The 25,064-nt window shown below is 54.7% G+C and overlaps 2 protein-coding genes and 1 long non-coding RNA gene across 10 annotated transcripts in view; 2 read left to right on the top strand and 1 right to left on the bottom strand.

Annotated features, from left to right (window-relative positions):
* ZNF787 (zinc finger protein 787) overlaps positions 1–22,180 on the bottom strand; it is a 34,614-nt gene extending 12,434 nt beyond the window's left edge. Inside the window, 1 exon segment of the mRNA XM_037818872.1 lies at positions 21,498–22,180. Within this exon segment, the coding sequence (XP_037674800.1) occupies positions 21,498–21,520 (23 nt within the window). The 5' untranslated portion in view covers positions 21,521–22,180.
* Positions 10,733–11,570, top strand: LOC119520982. Its single transcript, XR_005214270.1, has 2 exons — positions 10,733–10,934; positions 11,258–11,570. It is a non-coding gene; the product is annotated as an uncharacterized LOC119520982 (long non-coding RNA).
* The window catches only part of ZNF444 (zinc finger protein 444), a 51,930-nt gene continuing 48,267 nt past the window's right edge, over positions 21,402–25,064 (top strand). For 3 of the 8 annotated variants that reach the window (XM_037818855.1, XM_037818856.1, XM_037818857.1), the window contains exon 1: positions 21,402–22,459. In XM_037818855.1, coding sequence (XP_037674783.1) covers positions 22,434–22,459 — 26 coding nt within the window. In that variant the 5' untranslated portion in view covers positions 21,402–22,433. Of the gene's footprint in view, positions 22,460–22,527; positions 22,620–23,064; positions 23,981–25,064 lie in introns of those variants that run through there. The other 5 variants (XM_037818862.1, XM_037818861.1, XM_037818859.1 and 2 more) reach the window with 5 other exon arrangements.

The following is a 25,064-nucleotide window of genomic DNA, read 5'->3' as shown; positions in this document are numbered from 1 at the left end:
CCGGGCCGGGCCCACCCTCGGCAGCGCCCTCTCCACCGCGCCACCCCGACTCTAGCCTCCTCTGCCCTTGAAACTTCTGTGCGTCTGACAAAGGCCGCGTGGGAGAGCGGGGGTCCCCAGGACGAGGCTAGGGAAGGGGAAAGGGGCTCCCAGAGCGTGCGCGCTCTCAGGGCGGAAGCCGCGCCTCGGACAGCAGCAGACCCGGCCCGCGCCGCAGATCTTCCGTAAATCCCGAGTAAGGGAACCGGCCTGGCCAATTACAGGACTTGGGCCCACAGGCTTCTGACAAGCAGCTTCCCCCAGTGATCTGACTGATCTTCATTACCGCCCGAGGAGGAAAGTATGGCGGGGGTGTTAGGATCCCACCCGGCAGTCACGGGCTCCAACTCGGCAACAAGAACCCCTCAGGGTTCCAGACCTCCTGCTCCCCGCCTGTCCCAGGGGTCTCACCAGGGCCAGGCACTGTTCCTGGCCCCAGAAAGTGCGGTGGACAAGCCACGGACCTGGCACGTTGGGGAGGTCCTGCCCATGGAGGAGACAGATGACCAACAAGTGCAGGAGACGGCCATTCCAGAGAGAACAGCCACTGTGGAGGGGAAGGAGGGGAAGGGAAAGCTGAGCAGGTCACCAGAGGAGTCTGGGTGGGGTATCTGGGGAGACAGGTGCCCCAGGAGCGAGGTCGTGAAAGAGAAGCCAGGGGAAGCCAGGGTAGGAGGTGCCAAGGCCCTGGGGCAGTGAGGAGGGGCAGGAGCCAGGACCGGAGATGGGGGCACATCCTGCAGGTTCTCACAGGCCACGGAGAGGGTGAGGAGTCATCTGGAGCACAGAAGCCCCTTGGAGGTGGACACTCCCATGACACACATCTTACAGGTAGGGAAACTGAGGCTCACAGAAGCAGCAGGGGAGATCCCGAGGGCCCTTGGAGCCACCACCATATGGCGAGCTCAAGAGCAGTGAGTGCTCACTCAGTACTCCTGCGTGCATCTGTGCGGGCCCACAGGGACCCCCAGGCTCAGGGATAAGGCCCCCAGGCCTGCTGCAGGGGCACCCCTGCCTCCCACCCGGTGTGCTGTCCTCCCTGTGGCCGTGGCGCACCAAGCGCTCCACTCCGTGCCTCCTTCTGGACTCCAGGTTGCCACTGAGGCCACCTTCTCGGAGGGACCTTCCAACCCTCTCCTGCCCACCCAGCTCTCCCAGCTTCCCCCTGCCCACTGCTCCATGTACTCGCCTGTTTGGGCCTCTGTCTCCCCTCCCCAATGTGGTCTGGCCCTGAGATACCTGCTGGGCCCCCAGCGCCTAGGCCGTACTTGGCCCACACAGGTGCTAAGAGGCTGCCGGATGGACGGGTGAACACAAGAAAGAACAGAAGAGTAAAAGAATAAAACGGACACTTGAGAGAGAATGCAAAGGAATAAATCCAAACACTGCCCCCCCCCCCCAAGTGAGCCCTCACCACCTCCCGGCCGCTGCCAAGAGCAGTGGGGGGACTCGGGTTAGCCGTGAACAATCTGGTGATATGGCTGCAGGGCACCAGCAAAGGCCCATTGCCCACCCAGGTGGCTCAACGTCTCCAGAAGCTGACCCGAGGGGAACCCAAATCCCCCAAAACGGTTCCTGCCTGGAAATGCCCATCACAGCGAGATGCAGAACACAGGAGCACTGGAGGGCCCTCGTCAGCCCAACGCTGGGAGAAAGCTGAAGGGGCTGACGTGCAGACCTCGCCACAGAACGTCACCTGCTGTCACAACGGCCTCAGCTGTGATGCTGTAAATCGGCCGGCTCCTGCTGATACTGTGAAGCGTGATTTCTTTTTATCTTCATTGTCCTCATTTTTTTTACAATAACCAATAATTATTTCTGGAATAAGAAAAAAATGGAAAGGTGATTTCTTTGATGGCCACAAGACTATGCATCAATGTGGAAAAATCACTGTGCATTAAGCGGGGGATGTGGGTACAAACTGTACAGGCCCCGCTGGGAACAGAAACACGGCAGCCACTGTGGAAGCAAAGACGGCTCCTCCCGACCCAGCAATTCCACCGCCAGTGCAAACACGTCCACTCGTGCAGTGGCGACGCTCACAGCACCCCTGGTCACATTAGCCAGAAAGTGGAAGCAACCCAAACGCCAAGTGAACGAAGCTAGTCACAGAAAGCCACACGCTGCATGACTCCAGTTACAGGCACACCTGGTTTCACTGCGCTTCACTTTATTGCATGTCACAGACACTGTGTGCTTTTTGCAAACCAAAGGTTGAAGCAACCTGCGGCCAGCAAGTCTTTCAGCACCATTTCTCCACCAGCACGTGCTCACATGTGTCTATATCACATTTTAATTAACATGGGTACATTGTTTTTTTAGACATAATGCTATTGCACATTTAATAGACTACCATTTAGTGTAAGCATAATTTTTATATGCACTGGGAAACCAACAAATTCATGACTTGCTTTATTGCACTATTCGCTTGATTGCAGTGGTCTGGAACCAAGCCGGCAGTATCCCTGAGGTGTGCCTGTGTGTGAAATGTCCAGAAAAGGCATATCCATGGAGACAGAAAGTAGATTAGCAGTTGCCAGGGGCTGGGGCCGGGAATGGGAAGAGACTGCTCATGGGTCAGGGACTTCTTTCTGGAACAATGAAAATGTTCCAGAATTAGAAAGTGGTGATGGTTGCACAACTTGGTGAATATACTGAAAACTGGTATTTCCACGTGAAAGGGTGAATTTTATGGCATGAGAATTACATTTCAACTTTGAAAATACATAAAATGTTTTTAAAAATTGTATGTAACCTCTGATGACAACATTGTAAACATTAAAAACAAAGAAAGAAACCAAGTGCACTAACAAGGGTTGGGAGGTAGGTGCTGAGGTGCTCCTCTACCTTTTCTGTTTTGAAACTTGTTTGCCAAGTGTTTCCACTGAAACAATTAACATGTAACTAAATACAAGCGGAGGGGAGAGAAGAGCTGAGGATCCCCTCTGCCCCTGCCCGCCCAGGCTGTCTCCCCTCCTCCCCCCGGGGCGCTCGCCGAGCCCGGGTCCCCTGCTAACGGGCGACTAGGGGTCTCCTTCTCCACCTGCAGAGCGGCACGGCCACCCTGCCCCTCCTTCAGCAAGAAGAGGCTGCAGCCAGGAGCCCTGCCCGACCAGGAACAGGAGGGCGGGCTCAACCCCCAAGCAAGTGCACGTTCTGGAGGGCGGAAGGAGTCACAGGAGGAGGAGGCTGACGTGAGCCCGCGTCTGGAAAAGGCCATCGCCCAGAAGCTGAGAAGGGCCTTAGGGTTCCTTTCGAATGATCCTGTAAGTACCTACGTGACCCCCGGCCCTGAGAGAGAAAGCCTGCGGCCGGTGGTGTGAAGGCACAAGGCACGCCAAGCTTTGGGGGGCGCTTTCCTGAGATCCTGGGGAAGGGGCTTGGCCCGCAGCCGTGGGGATGACAACAGTGACTCCCCGTGGAGGTGAGTGAGGGCCCAGCGAGCGCCTTCTGGTAAGGACTACGGGGTCCTGGGGAAAGAACAGCTCAGGAAACGCCAACTTTCTCTCCCCGCGCCGCTAGGGCGCTGGCTGAGCCTCTCCCCCGCCCCCGATCCCAGAGCTTTGGGCCTGTCCCCGGCGTTGGTTGGGGGGCGAGGAGGGGCACGGCAGACCCCCACCCTCCAGGAGCAGAGGGTGCCCTAGGGAACCTGCCCTGAGAAAACCCCTGGCGGCTGGAGGCGCCGCCCGCCGGGAATTCGGCTAAGCCCTGAGCTGAGCGCGGTGGGTCCGTGCGCCCTCCCGGCGTCTCCTCACCCTGCTCTGACCTCCGCCCCCCAGGAAGTCGGGTGCCTTGCGGTTGCCCCCCCCAAGCCTGGGCCCCGGAGCGGTTCAATTAGCGCAGATCTGAGGGCGCCGGGTCGGCTATTAAGCCCGAGACAAATTACTGCGATTGCGGCTGATTAGGCCTCCCACCTGCTCTGGCCGCCCGCCCGAGGCAGCCCTTTCTTCTCCCGCCAGGCTCACCTGCCTCCCCGGCCGCCGCCCGCTCCGCTCTCCTCGCCCCTCCTGCCTTCTCCCCTATCCCTCCCGGCCTCCTCGGGCCTCCTCTCCCTCCGCCACCTCCACGTCCCCTCCTGACCTCCCCTTCTGACGTGAGCACCCAGCGAAACTGCTCTCTGGCGCGTGGGTCACCAAACCCAGAGGCTGCTCCTCAGCCCGCACCACCCCTGACGTCCCTGCTTGCGCGCGCCCCAACGCCCCTTCCTCGCGGAGGCTCGGCCTGCGCGCTCCCAGGACCCGCTCCCCCTCCGCGGGCACCGCCCCTCCGCGCCCAAATCTCACTCCCTGGGGCCTTCCCTCCCCCCACCACAACCCTGCTCCGTCCCCACCACAGACTAAACAGACTTCTGAAAAAGTCACTGAGTTAAAATCACCCAGTTTTAAAATGAGTAAGGGATCTGAACAGACATTTCTCCAAAGAAGATATGCAAAAGGCCAATAAGCACAGGAAAAGATGCTCAGCATCATTAGTCATCAGGGAAATGCAAGTCAACCATTGGGATGCGTCTTTCAAAAGTCAGACCCTAACAAGCATCAGCAAGGAGGTGGGGACACTGGAACCTCACAGACTGCTAGTGGGGAATGTAGAACGGTGCACCCGCTTGGAAAAACAGTCTTGCAGTTCTTTGAGAGGTTGAACATGGACTTACCGTATGACCCAGCAATTCCACTTCCAGGTGCACACCCAGGAGGAAACAACACTCGTCCACAGAGAAACTGTGCACCAGTGTTCGCAGCAGCATTAGTCATGATAGTCGAGAAGTGGAGGCAACACCAGGTCCATAAACTGAGACTGTGCAGCATACCAAGGAATGGTATTTGGAAATAAATACATTTTGATACGTGCCACCATGTGCATCAACCCTGAAGACATTATGCTAAATAAAAGAAGCCAGACACAAAAGGACAATGTTATAGGATTCCATTTATATGAAACATCCAGAAAAGGCAAATCTATAGAGAAAGATTACTGGTAGCTTAGGGCTGAGAGGATGGTGGGATGAGGAGATAATAGCAAGGAGTACAGGGTTTCCTTCTGGGGTAATGAGAGTTCTAAATGTATTACAGTGATGGCTGCACAACTTCGTGGATATACTAAAAGCCATCAGAGTGTCCATTTTAAATGGAATTGTATGGTGTGTGTTATATCTCTACAAGACTACTACAGGAACCTAGCTCACCCGCCCCCACCACGCGCCCCCACTTAGTCCAAAAAACACCCCCTCGCCAAGCCTGGCCCCAGGCACCCCTCAGGCCCACCTCCTCCTCCTGCCCCCTCACTCCCTCTGCCAATTGCTCCTGGCCAGCAGCCCCTGGAGCTCCTCCCTGGCTCCTTGTCACCTTTCAAAGATCAGCACAAATGCCACCTCCTTCCTGCCCCTGTCCCCAAGTCGCCCCCATCAACCACAGGGGTTTACTTCCTTCTGGCACTCAGCAGCATCTCCAAGAATCGTTTTCGTGTACTTGCCTGGGTCTGTCTGCCCCTGCCCACATCTGCTCCAGGAGGGCCAGCCCCAGACCTGCCCCCTACGGCCATCCCAGTGCCCAGGGCTGAGGCTGGCTGCAGCTGGGGCTCAGCGTCCACTGACTCAGTGAATGGGTGTCAGCAAAGGCTCGGTGCTTCGCCTCCAATCCCCTCCTTCAGCCCTGCCTTCACATCTCTTCTGCTCCTTTGTCTCAGCACTGCCGACAGCGGGAGGCCTCCAAGAAGCCTCGGATGCCCTAAGGAACCAACTTCTCTGCAGGCAAACCCCCTGCCCGACCTCCCTCCTCTGTGAGCAGCATCACCTCCTCACTCCCGGGCTTCCTCCCCACCTCTGCCTCTCACCTGGACCCCAAAGGGTGGCTCCCAACACCCACCCACGTCCCCATTTGTTTACAACCCCCTCAGCTGCTCTGCAGCAGCCCCTCACCTGGACCTGCTGTTTAGCGCATGGGGGCTCCTGACTCTTAAGTGCTGGCAAGTAGGTGAAAATTGTTACAAATACTCTTCATGCCAAAAATAAATAAATCCAAAAACACATTTGCGGGCCATTTTATACTGGGTCACCCCTCACTTTGAGGCTGGGTCATGGCCTCCGTACCCCTGGCCTTTTCTGTTTGTGCTTCCTTCAACCTCGCCAGCCCTCTGCTTCCTGGTTTGCTAGATGTAATACACCCATTCGCTAAGGCCCAGGATAAGGAACACTCCCTACAGGAAGCCTGCCCAGATTTCCACCTGTCCTGAGCCTCAACTGTCTCCTCTCTTATCAAAAAACAGGCAAGTAATAATCATAAACAGATTAAATCCCAGACAGGGTACAAGGTACATTAAGTACATAATCTCCGATCCTCAAAACTGCTCCGTGGAACAAGGAGAGGAGAGTGCAGCACAGGGGCCATGGGGCAATCTCGCGAGGCAGCCTGCCAGGGCTGGAGTCCAGCCCCACCACTCCCAGCTGTGTGACTCTAGGCAAGCTGCTTCTCATCCTCACGGGGTAGTGTCGAGATTAAATGAGATAATACATACTGAACTGCTCAAAGAGGAGCCGGAAGCTGAGTAAATGTCTGGCAAGCATCAGCTACAACTGTCAGCCCTGTTTTGCAGGTGAGGAGGCCCAGTGGTAAACCAAGGTCATGCAGCTGAGAGGAGAGAGAGCTGAGCCAAACCCAGGCCTGCCTGGCTCTGAGGCGATTTCTTTGCCTTCTGGCTCTCAGGACATTTGGCATTTATTCCCTTCACTGCCATCATTAAGGAGGGGTCCCTGCGCTTCTAACCTCTACTGCCGCCCACACCCTCCACCACCTGTGCCCCAGCAGTGCCCAGCGCAGACCCTGCTCACAAGCAGCTGCAGGAAATCCAAGACTCTGAGCCTGACAGTGAGCTGTGAGGCAGGCCCAGGTCTGAGGCATCGCTGGGCCCCAAATCACAAGGACAGACACCCTGAAGGCCTCAGACGTGGGCCAGATGGAACCCCTCCTTTGATGTGAGCAAGAAGCTGGCACTCTATGAGCTCAAATGGTGAGAGCAAGAGGCAGAGACAGAGCCCGGAGACCCTTGCCAGGGAGGACCCCAGGTCCTAAGCCCCAAGCCGCCTGGCAGAATGAACACAGCCCTGGGCTCGGGCTCAGGCAGGCTGCTCAATGGCTGTGCTTCTAGAACAGGGCTGCCGACACTTAGAGTCACTTTCCCACCTCCCTCACCCAAAACTCTGTGGTTCGCAGGGCCTCCTGCCCTTTGTATCCCGGCATTCACCACCTGTGTCCTGTTGATGAAAGTCACATCCGCTCCTCCCACCATGCTGGAAGTTACCTGGAAAGGGGGGTTGGGTCTGGAGACCACGAACCAGCCAGAGGCCCAGCCCATAGGAGTCCCTGTGACAGCGTGCCCCCTCGGCTGAGAGCCCAGGGCCCCCAACCCGACGACTGGTACCGAGGAGGCCTTTGGAACGGTCTCAGTCTCCCCCAGACCCCAGCCTTGGCCTAAAGAAAGGACACAATGGAGGAGGCAACATCGTAGGTAAGAACACGAGCTCTGGGATCACACTCAGATGTGAGTTCCAGTCCTGCTGGGGTACCCTGGGCTTGGGGCTTCTAACCTGGAGCCTCTGCTCCATCCTCCCAAAATGGGGAGTCACCTCTGTTCCAGGGCCTTGGAGAGCTCATGGGGCCAGTGCCTACATGCTCAGCACGTGAGTGTCACTGGGCTCGCACTCGGTCCCACCATGGAGGCCCCAGCAGGCAGGAAGCCACAGGAAACACCCGAGGATGAATGAGAGGCTGGGGACACCAAGGGACTGTGATTTCACACAAGCTCTGAGCACAGGTGCGCCTGAGCTGTGTGCCAACTGAAAAAAGACCCCCAGGGCAGCCAGGCAGGTTCCTGGTGGCCACTCCCTGCCCGGAGGCCGCCACCATCCTCCCGTCCACCCAGTCAAGGGTCCTCTTGGCTGATCCCTCTGTCCCTCTAGACTCAAGACATGCAACCTCATCTGGACAGCCTCCCTGACCAGACACCCCGCCCTTTGAGCTCCCTTGGCTCCTGGGGCCGCTCTGACAGCCCCTCGACCCTCTGCACTGTGCTTCTGTTCCTAGGTATCTCCCTCGTGGGTCTGAGCTACTCTAGAACAGGGTCCCCACCATCGCCCAGCACCGGGCCCAGCACAAGACGCCAGAGGAGACACATGTCCTGTGACCATCCCACCGCCTGGCACCTACCAACTGTGCCAGGACCGCCTGTGTCCATGTGCCCTGCACAGGGCCTGGCACATGTGACGGACTCGATGGACCATGCTTATTCAGGGAACGGCTGTCTGGTACACAAAAGAGGAGACTGAGCCTGAGAAAGAGAAAGTAACATGACCAGGGTCACAAAGCTGGAAGTGACTGAGTGAAGGATGGAACCAAGGAAAGCCTGGCAGCTCCAGAACCCTTTCCGTACATAAGAAGTGGCTTACCCACTTCTCTGAGGTCTGCTTTGGCTCTAAAATTAAAGCACTGCGTGCCTTCCTACTCTGGTAAACACTGTCATTGTCATCCCCAGGTTATCAAGGAGGAACCTGAGAGGTCAGACACTAGCCTAAGATCAGAAAGCTAATGAGTGGTGGAAGGAGGACTTGAACCCGGCTCTGTCTGACTCCAGAGCTCTCCAGTGCCTCTCAGGCTGGCACACTGACTAGGAGCCAGGCAAGTGGTAAGCCCTTCTCATCCATCAGTGCAGCCCTGGACAGGGCCAGGGGAGCGATCAAAAAGGCTTCCAGTAGGAAAAGGGACAAGACATGTAGGAATATGTTCTGAGTGAGGCAGGAGCAGGTGAGTGGACTGTGGCAGAGACAAGGAGGTAAGTGTCTGCTGCGTTTAGCCAAAGAGGCTTACAGTCTTATATACAAGATAAGCAGGATCAACAGCTACTGTACTTCCAGAGTTGAGGCCAGATGTGATTCCCAACTGGCTCCTTGGCACTGCCCAACACAGGGCCTGACACCAGGAAACTATACTGAAAAAACAAATGAAGTCACTCCTTTCTAAAACCTTGAGCACTGCCTCTGGACTGGGCTGGGTGAGGGTGCCTTCTCTGGGCTCCCAAGGCTCCCCAACCTGCCTCTCCGGGCTGCGATCACCCTGGGTGGTGACTCTGTATCTGGATCCCGGTCTCCTCGCCCCTCCCAAGTCCTTATTCACCTCCCTGTCCCTGAGCCCAATACAGGATCTGGCACCGGAAAAGCCTCGGTCTGCACTCACAGCTGGCTCCCGTGTCTTTGGGTCACGTTCCATCTGAGCACACCACCCTGGGCTCGCCTGAACTTGCAGGTGACGAGTGCCTTTCTGCCACTCATCTCTCCCAAGTGGGGCTGTCTCCTGGCGGCTGGGGGGGTAGGGGGCATAGGGACGGGGTAGGTGCCTAATCCAACCTCTGGAGCCTGGCACCCGGGACACCTCAGGAAACGCCGCTGGGCTCCAGTCACCGTCTTCGCCCTGCCCCGAGGGCCACGCGGTGACTGACCTTGGCCCAGTCACTTCCCCTCCCGAGGACGAGTTTCCTGCCCGCCCGGCGCGGGAGGGAATGAATGAGCCCGCCGCCGGCCGGAATCCCTCTAATCACCCGCCCGATCAAAGGCCACACACGGCCTGCCTGGGGCAGCAACGGGACCCGGGCCTACTGGAGAAAGGGACGGAGGGGACGGCCTGGGGCCTGAGACTGTCCCCTCTGGGCCGCCGTATCCGGCCAGGCCGGCGCGGCCCACCTGCCCCCTCCGGGGCCTCAACTTCCCCCGGAGTTGCCACCACTTCCGGCCACGGCGGGGGGTGCGGAGCGGACATGGGGACCCCACCCCCCCAGGAGGCCGCAGGAGGCGGCACGGCGGAGGCCCGGGTCCTAAGCCCCCGGGGTGGGCACGAGCCCGCGTCCCCAGGCGCGTGCCCCAGCCCCGGCGCCGCGCACGCGCACTCCCTGCCCAGACTAAGCTCTTCAGCCCCTCCCGGCCGGACGAGGCTCGCGGGCTCCCCCCACCGCGCACCCCCCGGTCCTCCGCCCCGCCTGGAGGCGCGCGCACGCACGCGCACTCGTCCATGTCTCCCCGGCCGCGCGCCCACTCACGCCCCCCCCTCAGCGCGCACGCGCGCGCGCCAATCGCGCTCTCCCTCCCGCCTCCCGTCCTAAGCCTGGGTCCCGGAGCGCGCCCCCTCCCCGCGAGGCGCACGCCCCCCGCCCCCCGCCCCCCACCTCCGCCCCTCACCTCCTCAGTCCCAGGGCCGCCGCGCCGCACTCCTTCCTCCTCTCGCCTCCCGCGCGGATGGTGGCAGCGGCGGCAGCGGCGACTCAGACCCTGGGGTCAGGGGGACGGGCGCCCAGGCCGGAAGTGACCTTCCCGGCCGCTTCCGCCCGCGCCGCTGCCCCCACCCTTTCCCGGCCTCCACCCTGTCCTCGCCGCTCTAGGAAAGCGGGCCCGGCGACCCCTGGCAGCCCCCCAACTCTATGGTTCGGAGCAGACGCCTTGGAGCGCCACTTCCGGACGCATCTAGGACACGAGTCCTCCGTCCCTGCTCTATGGCGCCCGGCGCGGCGGGGCTTCGGGCCCCGCCCCCTACCAGGACAGGAGGCGCGGGCTCGGTCCGTTAGGCGGAGACTTCCGGGTGTCGGGGCGCTGCGCCTTGCGCCTGCGCGGTCCGCTCCAGCTCCGGCTCGGGAGGGGCGGGGGTGCGCGGGCGAGGGCTGCTCGTGCCACGCCGGGTCCTCCGGTCGTCTCTATCGTCGTAACCCCTTCCTTGCCGGGGCTCCTCGGCTGTCCCCACCGACCGCCTCTTAGCTGTCTCCTCTCTTCTAAATTAAGGACACGTCGCGCGCCCGCTCGGTGTGAGGCAAGGGTTTTCCGCGCTGTGCATTCACGCCTGCCCTGGTCCCTTCCCATGTTACAGGTGAGGAGGTGGGTGAGCGGAGCGACGCCGGGCTGCACGTGCTGCATCCTGGAGCACGCTGACGACAGCAGCCAGGCACAGAGCGCGGCACTCGCTAAATGTCACCTGATATTGTGGGAACTGCTGCATAAAACAAGTATCCTTAAGTTATTTTTGCCCTGTAGTGTCCTTGCAGCCTGGTACCGCTGGTCTCTCCCCCATTCTGTACTTTGCTCTCTCTCTCACCTAATCTCACCTAAGCCGCAGGTGATTTATCAGTTATCGTTTATTATTGCTTTATAATAATAATATCATATATTAACGCTTTGTCATTGCTGAAACAGCCACTGAACTTGGGAGTCAGAAAGATGGAGACCCGTGATTCATTTGCTGTGGAGTCTGTGGGTGACACCGTTTCTCAGCCTCAATTTCTCATGTGTGAAATAAGAATAAATAAGATAACACGTGGGAGTTGCTGCACTCGACACCTGGCTCACAGTGGGTGCTCAGTTAAAGCGGTGGCCGCTGTTGCTCTTTAGTGGCATTATTTCCACTCCTGCGGCCGCGGTACGCCTCGTCAGTCGGCGTGAACCATGAGGGGTGCGCTGTTGATTTAATAGTCCTTTTCGGGAAAAATAAAGTACTGTATTAAGCATATGTAAGGGGAGTATCTTCTCGTTGCAAACGTCGCACCCCTTCTCCCCCTCGCTTCCTGAGAACAGTACAGAAAGTCCCAGGGGCCCTGGCCAAGCCCCAGGGAACCAGCGAGTATTTCTAGTCCCAAGGCGCCCGGTGTGCAGGGCGGAGCGCGCGGGTGGAGATCTGCCCGGACCATGATGGATGAACTTGTGCAAAGTCCCTGCGAGGGTGCCCCGGGAGGCCCGGTGGTCTGCGGTCTCGCAGGGCTTGGCTCCGGACCCTCTTTGTGCTCCCCCTCTGGAACCCCGCGTAGCCCGCGCACTGTGTAGAGCTGCCTGCAGCCGCCCGCCCGCGCCTCCTGTCGGCGAGCTTCCCTCCCATAGACGTGCGGGGTGGTGGCCCTTGCCTTCCCCAGGCGTTCTTTGGGCTCCTGAGCCAGGGGAGTAACACCTTCAGAAATATTGCAAAGGTGAATTAACTACATCTTAGAACAGAGGGAATGTCTTTTTATAATATCAAAAACTAATTATCATTATGGGCATGAGCTGGACACGCCTCTGTCTCTCTGAAACATGTCATCCAGCGCTCGCCTTCGAAAGCCTGGTGAACTCAGTCTCACCGCGGCGGGGACAGGGGCTGCCTCCTCCATTCCACACGAGCTTCACTGTTCCGGAAGGACCCCTGAGTCTGCAGTCAACACCAGCCACCACCCAGTGCTCCTTATCTCAGCATAAACATTTCTGGCAGGTGATGAGGACATGGGAGAAGGTCCTGGCTTGTGGCTCCCAAGAAATGGCCATTAGGGTCCAGTTCCCTCCACCCCGTGTTCCCAAGCCACCCCAACTATTGTCCTGACAGCTTTCGAGGAAGTGGGTCCCCACTATTGGAGAATGAGTCTCCCACATGGCCGGCCCTCCTCTGAGCCTGTGAACTTCCCACACGCCCCTGTTCAGCCCAGGTAGGCTCACTTGCACCTCTTGGAACCACAGGTACCAGTTCCCCATTACCAACTAGCTTCATTCTCCTTGTTCTAATTATATATTTCCACAAAACAAATTACTACAAAACTTAGAAGCTTAAAAAAATAAACATTTATTATCTCGCAATTTCTGTGGGGGAGGACCAGGGGAGCAGCTCAGCGAGGCGGCTGTGCATCAGGGTCTTTCCCCAGGCTGCGGCCGGGCTGGCCCTCGTGGCTGGAGGGTGCTCTGGGGCTGCCGCTCGTGATGGCAGCTGGCTTCCCCAGCTGCAACGCCTCCTTTGACCCAGTCTCCAAAGTCAGCCTCTGCCCTTCCAAAGTATCCCATTGGTTACACACATCACCCCTGTTCCGCGTGGGGAGAAAGGGATCACAGGTGGCCTTGGAAGCTGGCTGCCTCGCTTCACAACACGCTTAAAACACAGTCTTGTGTTGCTCTAAGAGGAGGTACAGGGAGCCTACGAGGATGGGGTGGGAGTGAGGAGCTGCTGCCACCAGTTACATCTTTTCTAATTACTCCCACTCTTACATCGCCCTCATAATTGGGGTTCTGTGCTCATTTCTTTCTTTCCAAATTTACTGAGCACATACTGTGCCAGGCATGTTCTAGACCTTGCAGATGCCATAGTAAATAAGGAAGACAAAAGTCCCTCCCCCTGTGGAATTTCCAAGTCTGGAAGTTTTGTGTAACGGCTGTCTGCCTCAACAGCCATTTTCCTCTTCTACGTGGGAATGGCCAGACAGGATAAAAACATTTCTGGCCACAGAAACATCAGAAGAGTGCAACTTCTGAGTCCTGCCCTTAGAGGGGAGAGGTGGATTCTCCCCTTCCATCCCCCTCCCAGCTGGCCAGCCTGAGGACCCAGGGTGGGCCGGAGCACAGGGCTGGACCACAGCGGGAAGCCGTGCATGGAGGACAGTGGAGTAACGAGACAGAAGCAGCAGGCGCCGGGTGGACCTGTGAAAAAGAGGCTCCACACTCACTGAGATTTTACATGAGAGGAGAAACGCTTCTGAGCCTCCCTGAAGACAGCCCAACCAATACTGGGACACTTCCCAAAAGTAGAAAGGGGTTGCAGCCGAGGGGGCTGTGTGACCAGAAAAGCCTGCTCCTCCCTCCCAAAGTTCAGTGTTACTCCTGGGGCGCTGCTAACCACCCGGGGGCTACATGTACCCATCCTCTGGAGGTAAGTCTACGTGTGGCCATGAGACTGGTTCCCGCCATGGGATGCAGTCCACTTCCAGGAGTGTCCTCCCCATTCCCTCCTCTCCTGCTGGCTGGACACAGACACCAACCAGGAGCCAGGGAATGGGGGGCCACCCTGGAGAGACTCTCCACCAGCCAAGGCGCACTTGAGATTGTTTCATGGTCAAGAGATGTACCCCTAATATGCAGTGACATCACATGTATGGGTTTCTTTGTTACAACAGCTTCCTCCATTCTAAGTCATGCAGGACTTTCAGATGCCAGTCAAACGGTGACACACTCCCCTCCAGGACCCACCTGCCTCCAGATGGAATTTAAAGCCGTAGGACTGGAGGAGAGTATGGAGATGCAAACCAGTTCCAACAGTGACCATCCCACCCACACAGGGCCAAGCCGTGGCCTTCCTGGGATTTTTCAAAATGGAATGGAGAAAAGAGAGCCCACCCACCTCTGGAACAGTCACTGGCACGTGAGAGCTTCAGAAGCTCATGGAGGAAGCCAGTCTGCAGGAGAACAAAGCTACACAGGGGGTGCGATACAGAGAAAGATGATGGCCTGGCTGAGTTCGAGTCCCGGGTCCTAGGGCTCACACCCCTGACCTACCCAACTCTCCTGAGGTTTGGTTGAGACTCTCCAGACTCCTTCCAGGAAATTCTCATTTGCACCACGGCTAACAAAGGTGGGTTTCTGTCCCTTGTCACCCAGGGAGCCCTGGCTCCCCCACAGCACTTCCTACACCACGGGTCTCATTCAGTGCCTAAAGGAATGGACACGGGTTGGAGCTCTGCAGTGAAATGTCAGTTTCCGGCACTACAGTGCTTACAGAAACTTTCAGGTGCAGGGGCCCGAAGAACAGTTCCCTCTCCAGAGCCTTTTACATCCCCCTTCATATTTTTCTCCTGATGTTATCTTTTTATGCCAAGTGACAGGAACAGCTGCAGTTAGCAGACTGGAGATGGAAAGTTTGCAGCTGTTCAGGTACAATTGCTGAGAAGTCCCTGCATGGAGAGACACACACACAAACCATAATCACCCTTTCAAATGATCATTACTATCACAATAATTCACAGCCCTTTTTTGAGTTCTCACCATGGGCTGGACACAGTGGACGGTGCTTTCCTTCGGTCATCACACGTGGTCCTCGTCACCCTCCTCCTGCTGCGGCCCCGACTCAGAGTGGAGGCCTCCCACAGGCAGCCTCGGTGCCGCAGGTGAGTCTGGCAGAAACGAGGCCCCGCTCCAGACCCACTGAACGGGAATCTGCATTTTAACCAGATGTGAAGCAACTCCTGCCCACGTGAGAGCGCGAGAAGCACTGCTGTGGAGGTGAGGTTGCCAGACAGAATACAGGCGGCCTAGGTAAATTTGCATTTCAGATGTGCGACAAGTAATTTTTTAATATAAAAATATCTCAATACTTATCCATTTGTCCTTTATTTGAAATACAGATTTAATGCATGTGCTGACTTTTCATTTGCTAAATCTGGCGTCCCTATGTAGAGGGCGCTGGGGATGCCCACTGTGATGTCCATCCATCCCCCTTCTTTCACTGGCTTCCCCCAGATTTTCACACCTCCTCCTTGCACTCTGTGTGCTGGGGGTGGGAGGGATAATCCCACCCCTGGCTTTAAAGGAGTGGGAGCAACACATGCCTCCAGACTTAACTAATCAGTGTAGTCCCATCCCATAACCCCACCTCTGGGTAGGCTCATGACCCAGTTCATCTCGGTGTGACAGAGGCGTTGTTAGTGGCTTTCTGAGACATAAACTCTCCTGGTATCTCCCTCTGGATGGTGGGATCTGGGAGGTGATGCTTGGAAGGGTGGCAGCCACCTTGCCACTGAGGGGATACCCGCCTGAGGAAAGAGCCCACACCACAGCAAGCAGAGCGGAGAACAAGAGAGAAAACAGGCCCTTGACATCTTAGAGCAGCTGAATCACATCAGCTGGAGCTGTCCCCATCTCGGGATATTCCTGCTGGCCTGTAAATCCTCCCTCTAGTTTGAGCAAATTGGAGCTGAGTTTTCCAATACTTGCCACTGAGTGCATCCCAACTAATATGGATAGAAACTATTGCTCTCATTTCACACCACAGGAAACTGGGGCTTAGAGAGGGGATCTTGCATGCCCAAAGCCACACAAGTGTCGTTAATTCTAGGTTTCACACCAGAGGCCACACTGGTAACCATTCCACCATTCATTCAATTTGGAGACGCTCTGAACTAATGGAAATACCCACTACTCAGAGAAGACTTCCAAGTTTCCAAAGCATTTTCAAATCCACATGTTGAAGGAGGCAGGGAGGACTCTTGTCTGAGTTTCAGATAAGAAGGCTGAGGCTCAGAGAAGTTGAGTAATATGCTTGAAGCCTCACAGTGAGTGGTGGAGCTGGGGTGTGAATGCAGCTTACTGAGTCTCTCCCCCATGTCAGCCTCAGAAAGCCTTCTAACACCCCGAGATGACTGTCTCTCTCCTGCTCAGAACTTCTCTATGCTCTCCACTGCCTCAGGATGAAGTTGCAACTCCTCAGCCCAGTCTCCAAGACCTTTCACATTGTGTGGCTCCAACGTGCTTTCCCAGACTCATCCCTAAGGTATTACTACACTAAAGCCATAGACAACAACTGGGAAACTTCCCAGATGTGCTGCCATCTCCCCAGTTTTAGGTGTTTGCTCCAGCTGTTCCTTCCACCCACAACGCCCTGTCCCATTTCACCTGCTCACTCCCACTCATTCTTCAAGGCTCAATCAGGACAGATACCTTCCGTGTGTCCCACAACCTCCCTGGGCTACCCTCTAGCCTAGCACCCACAAGCAAATGCAGAGCTGAAATTCAATCCCGGGTCCATCTGAATCTCAAACTCTTCTCACTATTTGAAGCTTCCTCAAAGGTCCCTTCTGGTCCTGGTATCTTAGAATTCCAGGATCCAGGTGTTTAGCCACCCCATGCTGTTTTAACAAATCTCAAGGACTTCAAACCCCAGGAATTGTCATAAGCTAGGGAGACTGTAACAGGGCCTGGGTTGCATGAGAAAGACACATAGCTAAAATAGGCTTATGGTAAAAAGGAGAAAATTTATTGGCTTGAATAACCAAAACAAAAAAAAAAAATCTAAACATGGACTCCCTCAGGTGTGGTTTGATCCAGGAGCTCAAACCGAGTCACCAGGACTTGGTTTCTTGCATCTTTTCACCTTGCTTGCCTTGATTTTGTTTTCACTCTAGAGCTCCACATGGTAGCAAGATGGCCTCTGACTGTTTCCAACCTATATTCACATAGGTAAAAGTCAGGTGGATAAGATGCTGCCTGCTTTTCTCTCATTTGCCCCGACAAATGTCCCTTGGTGCTTCCCTGACTGACTGGGTCCCTGAGCCAATCCCAGTGGCTGGGGAGGAGAGTGATGTTCTGATGGACCAGAGGCAGAGCCAGCGCCACTCAAACCACCTGGAAAGGGAGGAGGGCGACCTGCCCACGTGGCCAGGAAAACCTACATGTGGCTACACCTGGGGACGAGAGAATGGATGCTGAGAGGCACATGACAGCTGTCTAGAGCCAGAGTCCAGGTGGCAGCAGGTGGGAGGGCAGGTAGTCTGCAGGCATTTCCTCATTTAATCTTCACCACTGTCCAATGAGTTCAAAAACTTGGCTAAAATTTATACAACAGGACACTGCGCTGCACGCTCCACTTACAGTCTCATTTAATTCTCACATCCACCCCATGAGGTAGATTACACAATATATAAGCATAATTCCAAAAGGAAATGTGAAAGCAGAAATGTGCATTTCCCCTTTAAGAATGAAATGTTTTTCTCCCTAAAATGCTTCACTAACTACATCTGTTAAACAAAGAATTGAAAATCCCCAGATCAGACTGAATTAGCTAAACACAGCACTTTCTGTTCTCTAAAACTCCTTTTAACTAAAGAAGTTGTAGGTTTACAGAAAAATCATGCATAAAATACAGAGTTCCCATGTACCCCCCTATTATTTACACCTTGCATTAGTGTGGTACGTTTGTTACAATTCATGAAAGAACACTTTTATAACTGTGCCATTAACTATAGCCCATCCTTTACAGGTTCCCTGTGTGGCAGTCCTATGCTAGTGTGTTTTCTTTTTTAATTTTTATTCTAGTAACATATAGATAACCTAGAACTTCCCCCTTTTAGCCACATTCAAATATATAATTCAGTGCTGTTCTCTAAGACCCTTAATACCCAAGGAGAAAAAAGATTTACAAACCAAAACACCAACAACTACCAAGTTTATTTTCATTTAATAAGAAATCTATATCGCGACCCTTTAGGCTTGAATTCATTGCAAGTGAAACCCGCTTTGGCAGTTACACAACGTCATGAGAAAATTAACAAGAGATCATAAGTGATACTATTGATGTAAATAAACTGTAAATCCTATTAAAAACTTTGTTCCCAGAGCTGTAAAAAGACCACTATGAATTCCAAGAGGTTATGAGGGACACGTCCATCCTTTCTCTTCGTGTGGCTTCAAGCATTTATTTTTAATTAAAAGTGCTTTTCGGCAGCTTTTCCTGAGATTATAACACAACATAAAATGCTGTAATTCCTCTCTGAGGCTCTGTACTCCCTCTAGGAAGGTGCCACTTGGGTGGGTGGGACCCAGACTTCAAGAGGGTGAAGGACGTGTACCCTGGAGACAGATGCTCGGGGGGTGACTTCAGCTCCCTCCTTTGAGGGCTGCAAAAACTGGAGGGGGAGGCTTTGAACCCCTCTGGCCTCTCGGGAGGGCCTCAGTACGCAAGGATCGTTGACACTGGGAAAAGGCTACTAAACATAGGGAACCACGTTTCATATTTACACAAGCAAGTTATTTTAACATTGAGTTGGGATACTCTCTTGACAAACTAAGTTGTTTTTAAAAGGTTATTTTACAAACTATAGGCAATAATTGCAAATATGAATTTAAGCCCCGTATCTTAGAAAAGTTAAAAGATGAATCAGGTATAGATTTGTAGGGTGGCACAACTCCCTCGTACCACGTTTGCCTTCTGAAGCACAACTGCAAAAAGGCCCATCTGTGCTTTCTGGGTTTCATTAGTGAGTTTTTTCCTGCTGTGATAACTTTTGCAACTTCATCTCTGCAGTGATTCGGATGATAACTCTTCGGATAATTTACCACCCATCTTTTACCCTTTTAGGGTAAAAACCTCATGGAATTGTGGCAAGTGTTGAATGAGATTCTGCAGGAAGCACACACCACATTTACTGATCATTATCAGCACCACTGTCCTCTAAAGGAAGATGGGGAACATTTCCTTCTGTGTTTTGCATAGGAAACAGACCAGCGGATACTACCCCAGCTATTTTATTACAAGAGATTTAATACAGGCAATTAAGTGCCCAAAAATTACTGAAAAGAATGAGACTCCTTTCAACAAAGGCATCTTTGAGGCCTCAGTGAGCTCTGAGTTTTCAAACATACTCCAAAGTTGTGTTCTAGGGATCAAAAGCTGCCTGCCACTTACTGCCTCACATACATGTCCACAATTTTGCTCACCAGAAGAAACAGCCTAAGGGGACAAAAGAGTCGAGAAAATGAAAATGGGCTGTTGGCAACCAGACATGAAAACTGACTCAGCTGGCAACCAGCTCGTGACGTTCCAATGAAGCAGCAGCAATGCTCTGAATGGATACTCGTGACAAGGCACAAAGTCACCCACAATGATAGAAAAGACTAACACAACCCCCACCAATTTGATTACTGTTTCCTTAACCAGTGACAACCCTCTCCTGCCTTAATCTTCCAGCCTCCGGGACAACAATTTTTGAAGAACACAGTCACTGAATTGTCCCTGCTTCTTGACCGCATTCAGTCAGGTCTGCTTCCCTGATCACTCCTTAGAACCACCTAGCACAAGCCCAAATGCTTTTAAAAGCCCGTTCTAACTCCCCCATACTAAGATGCTCCCCAGGGGATATATTCTCTCTTGTTAAAGCAAGTTAAATAAACTTAACTTTGTTTGCTTACAGATGGTTCTAGTGATCTTTGATTGTGCTTTCTAATATCATTTCAGCCTTCCAAATCTTACCCAAGTAAAATTAATTTCATATGTCAACTTGGAGTCCAGTTGTTTGGTCAAGCACTGGCCTGCTTGTTACTGTGAAGGTGTTTCCTAGGTAGGATTTGCATCTACAACCAACAAAGGCAACTGTTCTCACCAACATGGGGAATCGCCTCATCCGAACAGTAGGACTTGAGAGGTCGGAAAGAATTTCTGCCTCAATTTCAGTATGGACTCTCATTGGAATTTCCAGCCAGACAGCTTCCCCTGGGAAATTCAGACCAAGGATTTCAGCAGCACCTGCCTGCCCTATGGACTTTGTACTTGTCGGCCCCCACCATCACATGAGCCAATCCCTTATAATAAATCTCTTCCTGTCAGTTCTGTTTCTCTAGAGAACCCTGACTATAAGGCAACTAACTGGCAAAACCAAATTCACCTCCAGAACTCTAGCTATAAGGAGGTCTGGAAAATGTACTTGTAGTTTCCAACCTTTCTAGTCAGTAGTGGGGAAACAGAAGCCGCGGGAGCTGCCCATAGGGCCCAACCCTGAGAAACTGGGCTAACTCAGACCTGATGCTGAGTGACACACTAGGGACAGATGTCCAAGGGCTCCTTTGCTGCACTGGCAGCGACGGTATGGTCTGCTTCACTCCCTTCTGCTGTGGGGCCTGCTCACTAACTGTGTGTCCAAAGAAGAGGGTGTTCTTGGTCAGTGGAAAACCTGCTTTCTGGACTGGGGTGGGACTCTGGTGGGATCTCTGTGAACCTGGGTTTCCGCATCGCTGAGAAGCAGCTCACACCTGGGTCATAAAACCTCTTGCTGTGTCACTTGGAGAAATTACACTTACCTTGCTGAACCTCACTTTTCCCAACTGTAAAACAGGCTGATTTGCACTCCCATCTCTCATGGTGATTATGAGGGTGAAGTAAGATAATGGGCAGTGTGGTTCCATCATTAAGCAATTCATTAATTTAATTATTAATTCTCAAACATTTCCTGATGCCTGGGGACCCAAAGATGGCTCACACTCAAGTTAAGCCCCGGGGCAGCCACACCCACCACTGAGGGGTGCAGACATGGACACACCCCTCACTCATTCCCCGACTTGTGCCTTCACTTTCACTTGTTCATCATCTATTTATCCAATAAAAACCTGAGCCTCCCAGGTGCCAGATGCTAGAGGCCTAGGGATGAACCAAACCCAGTCCCTGCCCTGGAGGCACTTGCTGCTTTAAAGCATGATACACAGAGAAAACGTTAATTATTATTTTGAGTAATAAATAATTATAGGAGTGCTACAAAGGACTCAAGAAGGTTCAGCAGAGCACAAACTAAATTTGCTGCCAAAAGAATTCTTACCCTCAGGCTTGGGAAGGAGGATAAGAACCACTTTCATTCAATCCTTATTTACTCACTCACTGGCAGGCCCCAAAGCTGGAAACTGGGGTACCACAGGGAACGAGACTTGGTCTTTGATGTTGAGTCCCTTAACAAAAAGTCGGCGAGGCAGTCGCAAAACACGGAGCATGAGATGGAGGGAAACGACACCGTGGAGGATCAGATAAGGCACTTCGTCCAGGTTTACGGGGGAGGGGGGGGGGTCCTGGGAAGACTTCCTGGGGGAGGTGACATGTGCTCCTAGCCGTGAAGAACGTACAGCTTTAGCACGTGAGAAGGCGAAGGAAGGACATGCCGGGGAGTCCTCCGTTACTCACCGATATTCAGGGTGCGCTGACATTATACTAGTCCCTGTCCTGAATGCTGCAGAAGCCGCGGCGGTGTGCAGACTGCGCAAGTCATCAAGGCGCCATCTCCAGGACCCGCTGCGATGCAAGATGAAAACGCGGGGTCCCGCGTTCAAAGCTTACTAAGAATTTCAAGACGGCCACGGCAGAGGATGAAGCCAAGCCTGGGTCCCTTCTGAGCGCTGGACCCTGTGCGACTGCTCAGGTCGCACGGTCAGGAAGCTGGCGGGATACGTGTGTGACTTCCTGTCCCTGTTGGTTTCAAGTCGCCGACGACTTCACTCGGAATGGCAGGTCGTTTGCTCCCCAATTCAGAGGGGGAAGTTGAGGCCAGAGAGAGGGCGATGGCTGGTCGGGGCGAGAACCTCAGAACCCGCGCCGCCCGCTCACCTGGCGATCCCGACACCACCTCGCCCCATATTTAGTTCCGCGGGCGGGGGGAGGAAAAGTGGAAAAGGCGAGCCGTTGTCAAGGAGACGCACCCCGCAACTCCTGATTGGCGGAGAGCTCAGATCCCCTCCTCCTTGCCTGCCTGCTGGTCGGGCCCCGGAGGCCCTATTTCGTGAACGCGGGGGACTGTCCAGCCTCCCCAGGTCTCCACGACAAGACCGCCATGACTCCTCCTCCTTCCTCCACTGGCCCTACTGCGCGGCTTCGCCTCGCCTGCGCATGCTCGAGGGTCGCGCGCGGGCCCATGGGAGGCCCCCTCTTGCATTCTGGGAAATGAAGTCCAATATCTGGAGACCGTCCGTGATGCCTAGTGGTGCTGAGAGGGTGCGCCGGCGAGGACCAATAGGACGCTAGCAGCGTTTCCGTGCATCTTGGGAAGTGTAGTTCTGGCGCTGGCCGAGACATTGGGGCGGGGCCCGAGACGGCGAAGGCCAATGGAAAGCCATCCTGGGCACGATGCATTCTGGGAAGCGTAGTTCCGGGTGAGGCCGGGAGGCGAGTGTTGGGCCGGAGCGTGGGGTTAGCGGGAGGCGGGGAGGATGAGTTTGGCGCAAGGCTTGCCGGGACATGGAGTCCCGGTGAGCTGTATGCGCATGTGCGAGAAGGTGAGGGGGCTTGGGGGGCCTCGCCTGGGAGAGTGAGGTGAGCGAGGGGGGAAAGGAGGGGAGGGATTGGAAGGGGGGGACGGTTGGACGAGGGACGAGCGGCAGAAGGGGCTATAGAAAGAGGGGCCTGGGGGGCAGGAGACGGTTGAGTTGGGGTAGTTTAGGGGAGGGGGTAAAAACGGGGCAGGGGTGAAGGGGGATGTCAGGGGGAGGGGGCCGGGAGAGAGAACGGGAGGGGGAGGGGTGTGGGGAAGGGGGAGGCTGGGAAATGGAAGTGGGAGGGGGCTGGTGGATCCGCGGGAGAGTGAGGAGCTGCGGGAGGGCGTGGGGGAGGGGAGTGCAGCAGGCGGTGGGGTCTGAGGCTAAAGCTGGGGGGAAGCTGGGGGGGGGGGTCGGAGGAATCTGGGGACCCGGGCCCGGACCCCGTCGGAAGGGGTTCGGGGCATTTTATTGTCCTAACGCAGGTCCCGCGCAGGTGGTTAAGGTGCGCTTTGCGGAGTTGTGGGATCCGGAAGAATAAGGATAATTACCTTGTTTTGCTTATTGTTTTCCTAATTGCCTTAAGAGTACCTACGTTTTCCGGTTAATGCATGGGTTTAAATTCGTGAAGGGCTTAAAGGCCGTGCCTTATTATCATGGAGACAGTGAAAGTCGCCCCCTGTCACCCCTCAGCATCACATAATCCTCTTTTATTTCCCATGTTAACGCCTACTCCAAATTGTCGTTATATTTTTATTTAATCTGTGTACTTATTTTGTTAATAACGAATAGCATCCCCTCCCCTCTCCCCTGCACGCAACACAGGAACTGTACGATAGTAATAAGCGTTAAGCCTAGTTGAGCCCTTCTTAGTGCCAGGAGCTGTTCTCAGCATTTTTGTTTTCCTTGTTTCATTTAATTCTCATTGCAACTCTTGGGTGGATATTTTTCTCCCCATTTTAAAGCTAAGGAAATGGGGATACAGTGTGCGAAAGGTACAGTTGATCCTTGTCCAAGGACACATAGCTGGTGAGCACGTAGCCCTTGTGCTCTGAGTAAATATTTGTCCAGTGCACCAGTGGCTCCTAACCGGGGAGATTTTCCCCCCACAGGGGACACTTGCAATGTGTGGAGTTATTTTGGGTTGTACCAGAAGGAGGGGTGCTGCTGGCATCTAACGGGTAGAGGCAGGGACGCTGCTCAACTTCCTGCAGTGCCCAGGACGGCTCCGGACAACAGAGACTGATCCAGCCCAAAACGTCTAGTGTGCCAGGGTTGGATAACTCGGGTGGACAAGCCTTCTTTGAGCACCTTCCCTGTACCTGGCTCTCTTCTAGTTCCTCCTCGCAGGAACCCCTTTGGGGGAAGGAACTGTTGTGAATCCTGTGTTAGAGATGGAGAAATTTACGCCCACAGAGGGCGGGTGACATGTCCATGGTAACCTAGTTGGTCAGTGGCAGAGCTGGAGGTTGAAGCCGGGTGGCCGCTCTTGTCTCTTAACCATTGTATGCATCCAGTATGTGCAGAAGATGGTTGTGTTACTGGAAGGAACCCACATGGGCTCGGGAGCCAGACAGGTCCTGGGTTCGAATCCTGACTCTCCGCATGGTGGGACTCATCTCCCCAACCCAAAGGGCTGTTGAGAGGGTTGCGTGGGGGCGCAAGGAAAGATGCCATTCAGTAGCCATGTCCCGAGGCCTCCAGAGTGCCCGGCTCCAGGCTGGACAGCCAGGGTAGAGGGTTATAGCTGCTGAAATGGAGGCGACATTGGACTCTGTAGCCTCCCGAAGAGGCCCCGGGCCGTTGCTGGGTGATGGGGTTGGTGTAGACAGTGGAGCGACTCTGCCTGTCAGTCAGTGCTTCCTCAGGGCTCTCGGGGCAGTCCCTGGGCTGAGTGACTCTGGACCCAGAGAGGAGTCGACCTGGCCCTTGCCTTGGGGTAGCTCACACTGCAGGAAGCGGGAGCAAGCAGGGTTCCCTGTGAACTTCCCTGAGATGGCAAGCCCCTTCACATGCGGCCTCACCTCCTCTGGCCCAAACCCCACTCCAGTCCCAGATGGGCCTTTCTAAGGGCAGAACAGACCCACGTGGTCCTTGGAGACGCTGCTCCAGCCCAGGGCTTCTGGAAAGCCTCCCCGGTCTGCCCCAGGCTAATCAGCCCTGAATTGATGGGGGGACGGGAGGTGGTGCTGCAACTGGCTCTGGAGTAAGGCTCTGCTGCTTACTAGCTGTGTGACTTTGGGCAAGACCCTTTGACTACCCACGGTCTCTGCTCCCAAGGACCTCAGATTCTTGTGAGGGAAGATGGCACACAGATACCTTGGGCCAGATCCTGTTAAATGCTAAAAGATGAATAAGGGTGGCGTGGTCGAGAGGAACTGTGGGGCAGGTGTGTGGGTGCAGGTTAGACTGGATGATCTGCGGACGCTCTTTCAGGCAGGGGTAATTGCATGGGGGCCTCAATGAGAAGAAGGAGCCAGCTGGGCAAGGATCAGGGAACGGA

This window comes from Choloepus didactylus, chromosome 27 (genome assembly GCF_015220235.1).
Source record: "Choloepus didactylus isolate mChoDid1 chromosome 27, mChoDid1.pri, whole genome shotgun sequence".
Lineage (NCBI taxonomy): Eukaryota > Metazoa > Chordata > Mammalia > Pilosa > Megalonychidae > Choloepus > Choloepus didactylus.
The sequence above is the reverse complement of the archived record's forward strand: the minus strand, read 5'-3'. Positions and strand labels throughout refer to the sequence as shown.